This window comes from Protobothrops mucrosquamatus, unplaced genomic scaffold (genome assembly GCF_001527695.2).
Source record: "Protobothrops mucrosquamatus isolate PMUCROS unplaced genomic scaffold, P.Mucros_1.0 scaffold1099, whole genome shotgun sequence".
In the NCBI taxonomy this organism is placed as follows: domain Eukaryota; kingdom Metazoa; phylum Chordata; class Lepidosauria; order Squamata; family Viperidae; genus Protobothrops; species Protobothrops mucrosquamatus.
The window spans coordinates 181,223-198,294 of record NW_015387321.1 but is presented as its reverse complement, the minus strand read 5'-3'; the positions used below and the strand labels follow the sequence as shown (position 1 = coordinate 198,294).

Sequence of the window (17,072 nt, the reverse complement as noted above, 5' to 3'; positions counted from 1 at the left end):
AGTTATATATGGAATAAGCCCAATTTTGAAAGTTTCTTAAAGTGGTTTGAATTATTTCCTACTCAATAAGTAACACTGCTAATATAAGTACAATGTTTCACATGTCATTTTTCCAGTCGGATTTCCTTAATCAGGGAAAAAGACATGGGCCCAGCTACTCATATCTTGGTAATACTGGACTACTCTGAGCCCTAGGTTTGTCCTCAAAGGCACTTCAGCTAATGGAAAAGGTTGTCTCTAGGATGCTAGCTGGAACGGGCTACTGAACTCATAGTAAACAGATCTTAAAGGAGTACCTCTTGTTGATGTTATTATTATTGTACATATTATTTTTTTTTTTTTAAAAAAAAATCTTTGTTTACCTAATAACAATGAAGGCTGGGAAGGTAAAGAAGGATGAGTATTGGAATAACTGTTCCTTAGCTAAATTCACAGAGACATTTGGGTGATTTCCTATTGACCAAGATGTTCTTGATCTTCTACTAATGGATGAGGAACAGATTCCTTCACACTGTACTTCCTGGAGGTTAACTGCCAGCAAATTTATTTCTGATTTTTGTTCAACATTCTGAATTTGTTGTTTGAAACTCTTTATGAACAAGGGGCCTGCTTAGCTTAAGGGTCATTTTCAGCTTTGCCAAGTTTTGCTATTCAACTGTTCTTTAAATCAGCACTTCTTGACAGGGATGGCACCAAGACCATCCATAGGAAGATCTGTTAAGGCTGATGTTTTTTTGCAGCTGGCCCCACACATGAAGGGTGGTCCTAGTTTTTGAAATACAGGTAGGTTGTGATGAGTGTGGTTGTTGAATCCCACAAGATGGTTGCACTATTCAAATTTGCACTATGCAAAGTGATAATTTTATGAAAAGTAAAATAACTGATTCTGGATCAAAGGAAACAGGCAATTCAATCAAACTGCCCTAAATCAAAATTTGCACTATTTGAACTCACACTAATTGTGATCTACTGCAACCACACTGAATAATTTTCAGTCAAATGAATAAAAGTCAGTCAAAATTTGATGCATTTTTTTTCCAATATTTGGGGATTTCTCTTTCCAAACATTCAACTTACCGGGCCTTTGATTTCACTGAACAAGAAACAGGGGTGGAGGTATATTAGGTTAAACATTCCTAGTTCCCTTAGCCATTCATTATATGATTTAGCCTCTGGACCCCATTAATATGATCTTATCTATTAATGAACCCTTTTCAATCATTTCTGCTCCTTAGAATTATCATATACAGTATAAGCTGGGTGTCCGTAAACATTTTCTAAATAAAGGCATACATAAATTTCAAACTTATATTTGAGCCAAGCTCTTTATAATTATATGGCAGAGGAGAAAAAAACAGGGGTGTCTTAATTTACAATTTCAATCTCTTGATTGCCATATATTTAGAACGCAAACAAGTTTATGCATGCCAGCATTCCTTCTCATTTGCAATTTGCAGTATGTATGTATATAGAGACATGTACGAATATAAGGACAATAAAAGAATATATAAACAGAGAGCAAATCCTACACCAGTGATGGCGAACCTTTTAGAGACCGAGTGCCCAAACCCCCCTGCCCCCCCCACCGGCCCCACCCCGTGGGCCACCCACTACCTCCACGGCCTGCCGCAGATTGCCCAGATGGCCCAGCAGCACCATGGTGGCCACGCCCTCTGCCCTCACCCCGTAGCTTCATCTGCACATGACGGGGCGTGAGGGCGGAGTCTTGTTCCCTCTGCCCAGCTGCCATGTCCTTGGTTGCGCTGTTCTGTGTGGGCCGCACCCGGGGGTGACTCTCTTCCAGGGGGGCTGCTGGTGAGGAGAGGGATGCAGGAGGAGGCGGGGCTGGGGCAACGGCGCATGTGCCCAGAGAGAGGGCTCTGAGTGCCGCCTTTGGCACGCATGCCATAGGTTCGCCACCACTGTCCTACACCCTTTTAGCACTGAAGATCTTACCTAGTCGGGTAATGAAATGTCTGCAGAGCTCAGAGAGAACCAAGGATTTCACATTGCAGCTCTGAATTACAGAAATTATCGTCTAATAATATAAGGAGAAGCCTATTTCAATACCAAGATGCCAACATAGATGTCAACTCTATGTTCATCTTCCATACAAACAGTGGTATTATGAGAACAATATTAGTTAGACAGTCATGGTGTACAAGATTTCCTAAAATAGTTTGGGGCATTTTGCAGCTGAATTACTCCAGGAGATGGACCACGGAAAAGAGGGATATTGGCATGGAAAGTAATCCATTTAATTGCTGGCTAAATGAACATATTCACAACCTGCCCAAAATGTGAAAAATATTTAGAGTAACAAGTTTTAATTTAGATTAAAAACTATGCCATAACCATCTCTTCCACCCTTGCAGCTTCAGGGATAATTGGGACAAGAAACCTAGAATGCCCCAGAGACTCTTTCAAACAGTGCTAATTACATAAATCTGTATTAATTGCTGTGCAAAAGTGTGCTTTGGAAAATCTGCCAAATGCCTTTTTAATTCTTTGGCTGTTAAGAGCCAAACTCTTATGAATGGCTGGATGCAAAAACCTAGTCTGCAAGGCAGGGTCCTACATGGTTTGGGTTTGGTTGGTTTTTTTTTGCAGAAATCCTAAAAAAAGTATCTATTGCAGTAGATGGTGGCAGTTAGGACAAAAGTTAGCTGCATCTGCTGAATCTCCAAACATTAAATGTATATCATAATAATTATGGCCCAAATTGCAGGAGATTCTGATACAGGGTTAGGGTACAGGTGTTAACATCTTAAAAAACTTGGTGAACTCATGAGATCTGGGCAGTTTGGGAAAAGAATAGCAATAGCAATAGCACTTAGACTTATATACAGCTTCATAGAGCTTTACAGCTCTCTCTAAGTGGTTTACAGAGTCCATATATTGCCCCCAACAATCTGGGTCCTCATTTTACCGATCTCAGAAGAATGGCAGGCTGAATCAACCTTCAGCCGGTCAGGATCGAACTGCTGGCAGTGAGCAGTGAATTAGCCCGCAATACAGCATTCTAACCACTGCACCACCACGGCTTCTACGGATATATATTGACCGCCTTATATACAAGTTTATGCATGCCAATAGTTCTCTTTATCTGGATTTTGCAGACAGTATCTATAGGGAGAGATAAAAGAATATAAGAAGCACTCTGTTCCAATATCCAGTTTCTGCTAGATCTTGATCAAAGATCCAACAGTTTTAGAAATGATATTTTTTGATATTTTTTATGCTTAATAGCATAGCTTTATAGTTTGCGTTTTCTATAATACCAATTTAAAAATTCTTAGTTCAGGACTTTAACATGCCATGAGTAGCTCAATCTTTTGGGATCTCAGATTTTACTACTTTACATATTTAGCAGTTCATCTTTTAAGTATTGCGAGCATTTTTAGAATTTTAGCCTCGGCATTTTATATTTTACTTAAGCTTGGGTGATTCTCAATTTGTGTAATCTGTGCAGACATTTTCTTTTCATCTTATGATAGCGATAAAGACTCTGACCTCAGCACTCTGGCACCCTGTCCTTAATTGCCTTAAAGTTTCTAACGAAGGGAGGGAAAATCCATAGGCTTGTAGAAAGAAATTCTACCATCTTGGAGAAAAATAAAGATTAAAAGGAGAAAATAGTATTGAACCCTTATTGCCCCTTTAGAAAGTGAGCAGAAGGGAGGATGATCTGAAAATAACTCTGTCTAAACCATCGATTCAATTTTTTTTAACCTGCTCCAACAAGGTTACTGTGCATAGAAATTCTCATAATTATTGCATTCTGGATTTTGACAATCTTTAGGCAATTCTTTGAGTAGTATCCTTGCCTTGAGCACTAGGTGGCAGATGACGTCCTAAATATAAGGGTGCAAGTTAATTCCAAATGTGGGGAAATTTCCATGCGAGGATTTTGATTAAGAAAAGGGAAAAAGAAAAGAAAAGAAAAAAATTGGTTATTTCACTTTGGAAAACTGTTGTTTGTAGGATGTAGGATGTACATGCAGGATGTAGAACTATGTTGTTGCATTAATACTATAGAGCAGTGGTGGTGAACCTATGGCACGTGTGCCAGAGGCAGCACTCAGAGCCCTCTCTGTGGGCATGTCCACCTTGTCCTGGAGATGGCAACTGTCCCTCTTCAACCAGCCACCTGCTAACTCACCAAGGTCCCACGTGGCCGGATGCATCCCGACACGGCTGGTTTCCCTCCCCCCTGTCCCGTCCCTCCTGGCCTCGCATGCTCTCCTTTTCCTGGTCATGACCCACTGCATCGTCTCCTCAGCTGTCGGCTGGCCATCCCGCTCAGAGGCGGCTTCTTTGAACTGCTGGTGGGCTGCAGAGCCCCAGAGTGCACTGGTTGAGGGGCCGGCAGGCTGTAGTTGCTGACGGACACTGTCGGCCCCCATGCGCTCACTGGCCTCTGTGTGCCGGGGCCGATGGTGTCAGGCAGCATCCGCCCCAGCCCTTGCCTTGCCCCATGGCAATGGCACCCCCGCCCTGCCTCACCTCACCCCGCAGGACAAACCTCCTGCCTACTGCCCCACCTGCCAGAGACCCCTGGATCTCCAACCCTGCCCGGCCCCCACAGGCGTCCCTCCCCATGAGCAACACTGAGGTGACCATGCCCACCTTGGCCACACCCACCCAATCTGCCATGACCACCACAGCCACGCCCACCAATGGGCCACACCCACCTGGCACCCGGCGATAAATTGGGTTTTGGGTTGCAGTTTGGGCACTCGGTCTCTAAAAGGTTCGCCATCACTGCTATAGAGAGAGCTGGTAATGAAGACTGAAAATAGATTAGGGATGATTTTTTTTTTCTTTCCAACTTTTGGATCAGCTGAAAAAGCAGAGCATTTGGGATTGAGTTGCATCTGGCTGACCCAGAAACAACTAGGACAGGCATATTGGGTTGAAGCCAACAAGCAAGGGAGTGAACAATATAAGCAATGACATTATTACTTCACATAATGTGGCCATCAGGTCAACCCTTTTGGGGCAGAAGTTCAGGGCTTGCTCTGGAAATGTTGGCTTGCTATATTTTGAAGCAGTGTATTCATTTACATTGCCATCTAAATGAGTAACCCCCAAGGCCATTACATCCAGAGTTTAATAGTGGTAACTGCACTACTAGGTTTATGCCAAAGTGGCATATAAGTCAACTGGGAGCGGGTCTCCCTGCACTGGGGTCACTCAAGCACTTAAAAGCAACCATTCTGGGCCACAGAAACAATTTATGAGTGACAAAAGGGAATCAACCTTTAATGACATAAAATTCAGAAGGCAAGAGTTGGCTGCCTCATGTTGACATTAAGAAGCTTATTCAAAGCAAGGGCAAAACGTCTTGCTTTCACTCCGATAGCTCAGTGGTTAAAGATGCTGAGCTTATCAGCTGGAAGGCCAGCAGCCCAGGTTTGAGACCCGAGCACCGCACAACAGGTGAGCCCCCGTTCCTTGCCCCAGCTCCTGCCCACCTAGCAGTCTGAAAACATGTAAATGCGAGTAGATCAATAGGTACCACTCTAATGGGAAAACAACAGTGTTCCATGTGCCTTTGGCATAGAGCAGTGATGGCGAACCTTTTAGAGACCGAGTGCCCAAAACCTGCTCCACCCCCACCCGCCCCCTGCCCCACCCGTATGCAGGGCCACCCAGTGCCTCCATGGCCCATCGCAGATCGCCCAGCGGCCCTGCAGCACCATGGCAGCCACGCCCTCCACCTGCACCCTGCAACATCATCTGTGCATGACGGGGTGCAAGGGCGGAGTCTTGTCCCTGCTGCCCGGCTGCCATGTCCTTGGCTGCGCTGCTCCATGCGGGCTGTGCCCAAAGGCGACTCTCCTCTGGGGGGCTGCTGGTAAGGAGGGGGCCGTGGGGGAGGTGGGGCTGGGGCGACAGCATGTGGGCACACAGAAAGGGCTCCGAGTGCCGCCTCTGGCACGCGTGCCATAGGTTCGCCACCACTGGCATATAGCCATGCTGGCCACATGACCAGGAAAATGTCTTTGGAGAATGCTGGTCCCCTCACTAAGAAACAGAGATGAGTACTGCACACAACTGGACAGGGAAACATTTACCTTTTCTTACTATGTAACTAGAGCAGATTAATAGGGTCTTTATGTTTTCTAATGAGCTAGGATCAGCTTAGGAAAATGTCCTATTTGAAAACACTGGTAGCCAAGTTGCGGATCAGGAAAAAAGTAATAAGGCGGAAAAAAAACCATGAGCAAGTTTCTACGAAGCTTCTTACTTCCTAAAAATTGTCTTTTCCCGGAGAGTTTCATCGGTGAGATAAATTGGGGCTCCATGACTTCTTATCACAGCTAAAAGCAGCTGCAATGACAGAAGAGGGTGGGGCTGGATTTTTTCAAATGGGGCTGCTTTGTACCTTTATTATTGGAGGGTTTATTTCTTGGCTGACTACCTCAAAACAAGGAAGGAATTCTTAATTGAGTATTTCCCGACAGCATCTTCTTGGGTATGTTGACTTAAAATTCCTTCTTGTCAACATGAATGGTTGCAGAGAAGACCAATAAATCAAGAACTCCTGAGTTCTGGTGCCTAATGATTGTGTCATTTGCATGCATCTGTGAAATAAATCACTTCTGTCATATTCAGACATCTTGTTGTCTTTAAAACCTTGAGTTCCCCTCTGTTGCCGGTGTTACAGTGATTTTTGTAGTTTTTAAACAGGCAAAAGCAGCATCAAACCTGCTGTTTCCCTACCGGTTATAACCAGGATCCGGGCCACGGGTGGGCAACTTTTTGGCCTGTGGACTTCAACTCCCAGAATTTAACAAGACTGGCTCAGGAATTCTGGGAGTTGAAGTCCATAGATTATAAAGTTGCCATAATTTCCCACCCTTGATCTAGATCAGGGGTCTTCAAAGTTGGCCCTTTTATGACTGATGGACTTCAACTCCCAGAATTCCTCAGCCAGGCACGTGTGCCTGGCTGAGGAATTCTGGGAGTTGAAGTCCACCAGTCATAAAAGGGCCAACTTTGAAGACCCTTGATCTAGATCAGTGGTTCTCAACCTTTTTAATGCCGCGACCCCAACTGGTCATAAGTCGAGGACTAAACCAGTCGTAAGTCGAGGACTACCCAACCGGTCGTAAGTCGAGGACTTTCCCTGCCCGGGAGTGTCGCGCATGCGTGGTTCTGCCCCCTGCGCCGGCCGAGGCATAGCTGGCAAGTGGCAGAGATGGAGCAGGCCGACCACCAGCTGGCCCAGCCCAAGGGAGGTAAGGCACCCGCCAGAAAAGGGGAAAAAATGGTGGACAAAAAAAATGGTGGACAGCCTTGCTTGGCGACCCCCGTGAAATGGTCGATCGACCCCAAATGGGGTCCCGACCCACAGGTTGAGAACCACTGATCTAGATCAACTCAGAAAACATCAGCAGGCCTTGTTTGCCTTCAGTGATAATGTTACATAGCCAACTCTGTTTGGCAATGTAATGCTTACAATACTTGATGGGGAACAGTTGAAAAATGAAAAGCCTTTGGCTGTGCACTGGTGTAGAAGAGAGAACAAATAAGGGAAATTAGGTAATACTTGGCTTCTCCTGAAAAATAAAATAGGAGACCTGGCTACGTAAGTCCTGTCTTTGTGTAGCAAGATGAACCTAATGATCCTTATCCCAAAGGTGCTTTTTCAAAAGGCAACTGGACTTTGTTCTTCCTTGAAGATGTTTCGCGTCTCATCCAAGAAGCTTCTTCTGTTCTGACGGAAGGGTGGCGAATGGAATGGTTCCTTGCAGTCATATAAATCCTTCATTCTCCGCCATTCAGTCAGAACTGAAGAAGCTTCTTGGATGAGAAGCAAAATGTCTTCAAGGAAAAACAAAGAAAGTCCAGTTACCTCTTGAAAAAGCACCTTTGGGATAACCATGACCTGGATGACTGAGGATCTCCGTAGACATTAATGATCCTTAGATTTTAGATTACTTGGGTCCCTGATTAAGGGTATTGGAAAATCTTACTTTGATTGTCAGAATATGTGTACCCTTAACTTTCAGCTGATCAAATCCGTGCCCTGCTATTATATGGCCAGAGTCTATCCTGCAGAATAAGCTGCCTGATTGTGCCTGATGATCTCTAAGGAGCAAAGCCAAGAATCCTACATGTATGATAAAAACGAAGGTTGTAAAACAAATCCACCATCGATTTTTAACTGGTGCAAATGCACAAATGAATTCCATTGCTGCAGAGACAGGGAGCAATGAACGGGGGGGGGGGTCTACTAGTGCTGTCATTCCCTATTCAATAATATGCAGGAAAAAAAAGGTCAGGCTTTAGAATGACCTGTTTCCAGAATAGGGCATTCGGTCACTGAAGGTCAACTAAGGCTTAATGAGGTCAATGAACAATTTGGTGGCTGTATTGACACAGTACACAAAGCTTGGTTTGCATTCCACTTTTCTTTTTGTGTTGGTCACTTAGTGTGTTGGGCAGATCCAGCACGATTATAGTGCGATTCAATCTTGGGTGAGATCTTAGAAAATAAATTGATTTGAGTAATCATGTTAAGCTACTGAGGAAGGAAGGGGCAGCTATATAAAATAAACGTGAACTAGGCCAGTGGTTCTCAACCTTTTTAATGCCGCGACCCCCAACCGGTCGTAAGTCGAGGACTAAACCGGTCATAAGTCGAGGACTAAACCGGTCGTAAGTCGAGGACTAAACCAGTTGTAAGTCGAGGACTACCCAACCTGTCGTAAGTCGAGGACTTTCCCTGCCCGGGAGCGCCACGCATGCGTGGTTCCGCCCCCTGCGCCGGCCGAGGCGTAGCTGGCAAGCGGCAGAGACGGAGCAGGCCGACCACCAGCTGGCCCAGCCCAAGGGAGGTAAGGCACCCACCGGAAAAGGGGGAAAAAATGGCGGACAAAAAAATGGCGGACAGCCTTGCTTGGCGACCCCCGTGAAATGGTCGATCGACCCCAAATGGGGTCGCGACCCATAGGTTGAGAACCGCTGAACTAGGCAAAGCGGTGAACCAAACCATGAGGAAAATGGGAATGGATAATAAATATTGAGTATTTTTTTTTTTAAAAAAAAGAGATCGCAAATAATAGTACGGGGAATGGAAAAATACCTGCAGACCTGGACTAGATTTTGATCTGCCCATTTCTAATCCCAACCTTTCAAAACAGGATAAGGAAGATTGTATACATTTTGGAACAGATTAAGATAAGCCAAGCATCACACAGGGCACAAAGAGAGTAGTGTTCTGTTCTCCAAGTTGACCAGTTTCCAAAGTGGGAAGAAGAACCGCGAGGGAATTAATCTCTCAGACAACACGTGTTGGTTTTGCTCACCATAAGATGCTGAAAAAGCCAGGAGCGCATAATATTTGTAGCGTGTTTCGGAAGGACTCCTCGTTTGTTCTTTGACTTTTTATCGTCGCTGTCAAGAAGAGAGGTCAGGTCCAGGTTAACCTATAGGGCAGGCAGAAGAGAAAGAAAAGCTTCAACCACAATGCAGGTTAAAAAGAAAAGAAGAAGAAGATGAAGCCTGGGTTGCCATGGCAACACAGTTTGACAATGTTAGTCCCGTTTCACGGGGGCTTCTAGGAGGCCTGAGACAGTGCGGTGAAAAGACAACAGCACAACTTAAGAGGAAAGTGATGTTCATTTGGAAATTAAAGAGGGGGAGGAGATGGGATAAGCCTTTACTTCAAGAGGAGGTCAAAACAATCTCTTTGTTTAAAAAAAAAAGGCAAGTCTGGAAAACAGTGAGATCTCGTTAACATATTTTTTTCTCTTTGGCAAAACCTGGATGGATAAAGACTAGGATTCTTGAATCAAGGAGAGATTTTGATTCTCACGTTGCACTAAGCCCATCAGATAGTTTCTTTGGTTTTGACTTAAGAAGTCATGTGATCCTAGCCGTTTTAACTTACCCAATAAACCACTGTTAAAATAAACCATGCGTCATCTTGATGTGTCTAAATACGTAGATAGCTGAACCAAGCTTATGAAATCCTGGACCTTGCAAAGGTAGAGAAGCCAAGGGACCTTCATCTCTATTGTGTTCTTTGTTACCTATTAAGGTGAGATCCAGACTCTGATTTTGGGGCAAGAGGGTCCAAATGAAAACTTCTTCCTTTCAAAAGTTAAACTCAGAACATCTAAGTCCCTGTATTAACTTGCACATGACTTGATCAGCTTTCAAACTTTCCCAACTGTTACGCATAACACTATCAAGTTACCAAACCTACTTTTATGCCAGGCATCACAATGTGTCAATGACACTGTCTGGTTTTTTAAAGGTGGAGTCCTTCTGCCCAAGTCTTAACTCAATGTAAGGAACATAGATCTTTCCCATAGTTGCTTGCTATTGAAATGAGAGGAATTCTAACTTTGCATAGGTGTCTCTTTTCTTGTCTGTACACGTCTTGCTCCTTGTTGGAGGAATAGATTTCCTCTTTGGGGGAGGGGGGGTAGGTTAAAAAGTATGCCATGGGGAGAAGGATGGATCTGTAAATCTATAGGAAGGGACGTTTCTGCTCTAAGGTGTTTTTCCCCACCTCAAGAGATATTACAATCAACGATGAGGCTGTTTTAAAATTATTATTTTAAAATTATTGGTAGATGAGTGAGAGCTATTCTAAAGCAAAATAAGCAAATTAAGTCTTGAAGGGGTTTCATTCATCCATTACCTTCATCTTTCCTAAACAGTCAAAGTCTTTACACTATTGAAAAATAAGCAGTTTGCAGACATTTCATCTTAGTGGCATCTTGGTGGGGAATGCAATGGTTAGGTGAGCTGGGCTGTAAGTACTGACCATCATCTGACTGAAGGCTGGGTGAAAACCATCATTTGAACATTTTGAAGTATCTGGTTGAACACTGGCACTTCTCAAGCATTCAGTACCAGCAGGATCTTCCTGCAACACTGCATTGTTCCAATATCTAAAGGACTACCACAAAGAAGAGGAGATCAACCTATTTTCCAAAGTGCCTGAAGGCAGGACAAGAAGCAATACATGGAAACTAATCAAGGAGAGAAGCAACCTAGAACTAAGGAGAAATTTCCTGACAGTGAGAGCAATTAATCAGTGGAATGACTTGCCTCTAGAGGTTGTGCGTGCTCCATCATTGGAGGCTTTTAAGAAGAGACTGGACAGCCACTTGTCTGGAATGGTATAGGGTTTCCTGCCTGAGCAGGGGTTGGACTAGAAGACCTCCAAGGTCCCTTCCAACTCTATTATTCTAATAGAAAGTTAAGAAGCAATTTAATCTTATGCACCAGAGCCCATTCTGACAAACAAGGAGCTAGTGTATCAAACTCAGCAGAAGAGGGCTGAAGACCAGTGCTTCCCTTTTGTAAATTCTGTGACTGCAGCAAATCTTCAGGATCAAATTACTCTCTCATCTTTCTCACGGATGTTGTCTGTAGATGCTTAAGAGTTTGTATGTCTCCGCAGCAACTGTTCCCTTTGTCAATGCAACTATATTGTGTGTACATTGATAGTTGACCTAGTACAGTCCCCCTCCCCTTTCCCCTGTTATGAACAAACTCCAGTTTTCAGTACCTTCTGAGTTCAAAGTTACTTCCAATTACGTTGCCTTAGAATATCCTTCACTCTTATTAAACCCTTTGAAAGTACGTAATTCTCAATGGGCTGGACAGACAATATCCAAACGCAAAGGATAGCAAAGAAATATCTTTTTAGAAAGGAGTTGAAAAAAAAAGAAGACAAAGAATGCTCTTAGGAAGAGAGAAGTTTTAATGAGGTTAGCAGGAAATTGGAAATTTCAGCATCCAGTTTTAAGAACACACCCCCACCTACTTTCCCCTCCCCCAGTTCTTCATAAAAAACATTTCTCCTGCATGAATTAAACATCAGGATGGCAGCCCTGTGTCAGGTATAAATGATTCCCTCAGGTGCTGCTTGCGATGTATAGCAAGGCCAGGGCTGAATAAATTACCCAGGCAATACAAAAATGACATTAAGAGCGCTTGTCCAGGGCTCCATCCGTCCCACAATATTCCCAGCCTACTTGTATTCAACACATCTGATCAATTTCCCTCTAAGATCTGAGCCAGATTTACACATTTCAGAAGGACTCGGATCTAGTATTTGGGGCTTTTTCCGCCCCCCCCTCTAGATTCTCACTCAGAAAGAGCTAAGAATTAGGAATCTCACAGCGGAGCGCTGTGTTTGCCTAGTCTTTTATTAAGAAAGAAAAGAAAACAAGCTTTAATTCAGAAAGCAAAAGAGGGAAGGCCTGGAGACCTTAAAAAGAGCTTAGAGATTGACTAGGTGCAATGGAAGTCCCAATAGTGCTGAATCAGTAGGAAGCATTGGCACATCAATGCGCAAAGTTTTTTTTGTTTTTTGTTTAATGATTCCAGCTTGTGTAGCAACTGCTGTTATGATTTGCTTCTCATTAATACAAAATAGGACAGTTAAGAAGAGGGAGAATAACTGGGATACATTTCAAGAAGCAGGTAAAGATTTCTGCATACAAAAATCCGGTGGGGGGAAACTAACAAGGAAGGCCGTTTTCTACCAGCACAAGGTCTTAATTATTCATGCCTCTGTTCTCTGAATCTTTGTTTGAATGATTTAAATGTCACGCGGCTGGAAACAGGTGGTATATTTCTTTGATTATAAAGTATTAAAGGTGGCATTAGAAAGTCAGCTGAGCTCCAGGTTTGCACCCCGACCCACCATCAAGATGTTAATATAATGGAGCAGCTGAATGAGGGCCTAGTGGTGGTGGGGACCCTATTATGTTCTTCCTTCTTGCCCCACTTCTTCAAGAATAGCGATTGTGCAGGTTGAGCTACCATGACTGGACTGTAAAAATTAAGGTGACCATTAGAGGCTACTTGGTGTTCATGGCAAATGTTATGGGAGAGAAACTACAAATTAACAATGTCAACCTCATACAAAGAAAATCTGTACAAAATGTTTTATAGATGGCACCTGTCACCAGCAAGATTAGCAAAAATGTTTAAAAATATGCCAGATAGATGTTGGAAATGTAAATATAACATAGGCACATATTATCACATTTGGTGGACATGTGGTAAGGCAAGGGCCTATTGGAGAAAGATACATATGTGGTTAGAAAAAAAAAATGTGGGTGAACAAGTGGACTTTAAACCTGAACTTTTTTTTACTAGGTATTATACCTGAAAAGACTAATAAGCAGAAATTATATTTAATCTTACACATTACTACAGCAGCGAGAATAATTTTTGCACAATACTGGAAGAATGAAGGACTACCATCAGAAGAAGAAATAATCAAGAAAATATTGGAATGTGCAGAGATGCACAGATTAACTATGAGGTTGAAAGAGAAAGAAGATACAGAATACTATCAAATTTGGAACCTATTTTATTCTTGGCTAGAGGAAAGAATGAAGGATTAGGAATTGAATATGTACTAGCATAGCAAACTCCAGACAACTTGTTGATTGGAAAAATTAACATATGTTGATGAAAAAAAACACCAATAAAATCTTTACAAAAAAAACAATAGAGGCTATTTGGTGTTCTGAGAATAGCATGATAGCCATAAAAACAAATGGATCACAGAACAAAACAGTTCTAGAGTTCTCACTCACAACATAAATGACCCTGCTCATCATACTTTGGATATATTAGACAAAGACCCAAGTTTCAGGAGGAGTCTACGATGCTTGGAAGAGAAGAGGATGACCTGCCCTTAGCTATAGCAACAATGGGAACAAGATCAAGTTAAGGACCAAAAACCAAGTTGAGGACAGGTCTTCCTGGAGAAAATCTATTTAAATGGTCCTCAAGAGTCAATACTGACATGGTGGCATGTACTCAAACAGGTAGATGGCAACCGAGAATTAGCATTTGGAGACCCTTCTGCTGCCATGCCTAGTGGCGAGGCCCCAGTAGGAGCCATGTCAAAAAGCAGAATAGAAAGAAAAACCCTTCCTTATTAAGACAGAACAGGTGTAGTAGGTTACTAGTCTTAGTCACGCCCATTCCTCATGCTAATGGGAACAACGGCACTTGTCAGCACTTGAACTCTGGGACCTTTTCACAAAATGTACAAAATGCTGGTCAGTGACTGCAGTAAAGATAGCAAAGAACAGTTTTACCCCCAAGCCTACTCATGCTATTCCTGTTTCTCTAAATTAGAGGCTGCCTAATGTACAGTATACTATTTTTTTAAAAAAAAATGACTTAAAAACAGCAATTCAAACATATCTCCTTCAAACAGGGATCTTCCATAGAGGAATAACCTTGCCTGGAATGGACAGATGAACTCTCCTCATTCACTTCAATTTACCTAATGCCACGTACATTCACATATATCTCCCAATGAATAACAGAATAACAGAGCCGGAAGGGACTTTGGAGGTCTTCTAGTCCAAACCCCTTCTCATGAGACCCTATCCCATTCTAGACAAATGACTGTCCAATCTCTTCTTAAGAATGGAGCACCCACAACTTCTGGAGTCAAGCTGTTCCACTGGTTAATTGTTCTCACTGTCAGGGAATTTCTCCTTCACGTTTGGAAAACACTCAAGACCTGCAAAAGCTTCAGAATGACCAGGTGATTCTGGAGCATCCTTTCCATTCTCACCTGTGCGTTCTGGATCTGAATAGCCCCTTGCGGTATTGCTTGGGTTAGCACCTGGCCCTGAGATGTTACCATAGTTACAGGCTGGTAAAGGGCTCCACCTGGTAAAGAGAAAGGATTTCACAATTTTAAGAAGTCTAGCCAACAACAAAGCCAACATCCAAAACCCACAAGCCAACAAAAGTTTTAACCAACCTTATGTGTTTGAAAAAAACAAAACCTGGCTGTCAAGGGAACCTACATTATCATCTTTGCCCGAAAGATGTCATGTTCTTCCTAAATTCATAATCATAACTTAAGGACCGTTTTGAAAAGATGGACTTTAAACTTGGACTATCTATGGCTTCCATTGATGGCCCTCAAATATCTTTCTTGCAACCTGCACCATTCTCTGAACAATTAGCAAACAATTAATCGGTAATTTTTAAGCTACAAAAAATAAGAAAATAAAATAGTGGGTTAAATCTGGAATCAACTTATCACATTTCACTTTTTAAAAAAATTGTCCCTTGACAGGGAAATCCTGACTTCATCATTTCCAGTGAATCACTGAACCCTTAATCACTGGCCTTTAATAGCATCACCATCATCATTGTCGTAATCATCATCATCATCATCATCATCATCATCATCATCATCATCATCATCAATTTCCTTAAACTAAAAATCGCCAAAAAGAAGGCTCTCAAAGTGAAAAACATTTTTTTTTATTCATTGCTGGCAGCGAGCTTAAGAACTGCTCAGGAATGGAAATAGAATATGACTGTACATCAGAGGTCTTCAAACTTGGCCCTTTTATGACTTGTGGACTTCAACTCTCAGAATTCCTCAGCCAGGCATACTGGCTGAGGAATTCTGGGAGTTGAAGTCCACAAGTCATAAAAGGGCCAAGTTTGAAGACCCCTGATGTACATGGTGATGTGAGGATTTCACCTTGATGGATGGATAGCTGAGCAAATGCTTGCATTCAGCAGACAAATGAAATACTTTTACTGAAATACGGTTTATGTTCATTTCTTATCAAAACAGTAGCTCCGGGAAGGTTAAAAACAGAGCAGGTGCAAAGATGCATGCATGCAACCTCGTTCCCAGCATGCAATCTGCTCTTTGGTAGATCTTCAGTTGTTGAGTAATAAGTAGGCTTTCAAGTTGCTTCACCTTACTAATTCCCCAGTGATCAGAAGACTTAAATAAGGCACAGGCTGTACTATGGGGTAAGTGTGTTGATGAAAAGCCCAGGCCAACTGCTCACCCTCTTACATATAAGAGTGGGCAAACAGTGAACCTGGAAACCCACACAGCTTTTTCAAATCCCTGGAACAATTCAACTTTTGCTGAAAAACTGGTTCAGTGGCTATCACCCTTTCAAGGTAGGACATGCTAAAAAAATATTGGTGCATTTCTGAAATCTCTTTTTGATACCAGTTATGCTTGTTGGGCCATGATGTTTAGGACAATACTGGACTCAAATTCCAAGAGGACTTAACTCTTAAAAAAATGTACTGACTTCACATACAGGTAGTCCTCGACTTTCTGTTATTTCGCAGTGGGATAGAAGAACCCATCCATTTTCATTTCTCTTGGCTGCTTAATTTTGTGAGAAGGTCAAGTTTGGTTTGTCAAATGGGAGAAAAGCTCCTTTTAAAATCTCGTTCCAAATTTATATTTTAGCAACAGCACTCCGACTTATACACTGCCGTAGAGTGCTTTACAGTGCTTTACGAATGAGTCACAAGGTTGAAGCATTATTTGCGTATTGCCCGCCCCAACAATCTGGGTTCTCATTTTACTGACTTCAAAAGGATGGAAGGCTGAGTCAACTTTGAGTTGGTCAGGATCGAACTCCTGGCAGTGGGCACAGTTAGCCTGTCATACTGCATTCTAACCACTGCGCCACCACAGCTCTTGGGGGAAGTCAATGGGGGAAGCCAGATTCTCTTAACAGCTGTGTGATTTACTTATCAACTGCAGTGATTTGCTTAAGAACCGTGGCAAAAATGGTCATAAAATCGGGCGTGACTCACTTAAAAAAAAAACTTGCTTAACAGTGGATATTTTGGTCTCTGTTGTGATTGTAAGTCAAAGACGACTTTTGTAAAGATAGATGACTGTTAGAGAGTGTGTCGCAGGTTTTCTTAAAAGGAGAGGCTTTTAAATGTCAATACAGTCTGTTAAATAAAACACAAAAATAGAAACCTGTGATTCCTACGTGCTGAATGACCTGGGCAATTAGTAAAAATAAATAAAATTAAAAATTAAAGCAAATTTTTAAAAAGCAACATGTGTGAGTGCATTGAGAGAAATTCTGGAGAAGAAATTCTGAGAAATTATGCACATGTGGGACTTTGCAGTGCAATAGACCCCGTCCCTAAAATGTGATTCAGGACTCATAGGAGCACTTTGCAGGCATATCTGAAGGCAATATTTTCACTCCCAAACCACCTTTTTGGAGATTAAGTCCCAGCCCTGAACAACCTCATTGAGAAGATGA

At 42.6% G+C, this 17,072-nt stretch overlaps 1 protein-coding gene across 1 annotated transcript in view; it reads right to left on the bottom strand.

Annotated features, from left to right (window-relative positions):
- Positions 1-17,072, bottom strand: part of PKNOX2 (PBX/knotted 1 homeobox 2) — a 95,262-nt gene that overhangs the window by 9,974 nt on the left and 68,216 nt on the right. Inside the window, exons 6-7 of the mRNA XM_015820251.1 lie at positions 14,585-14,682; positions 9,321-9,440 (exon numbers count right to left, since the gene is read on the bottom strand). Of these exons, the coding sequence (XP_015675737.1) occupies positions 9,321-9,440; positions 14,585-14,682 (218 nt within the window). The remainder of the gene's footprint in view (positions 1-9,320; positions 9,441-14,584; positions 14,683-17,072) is intronic.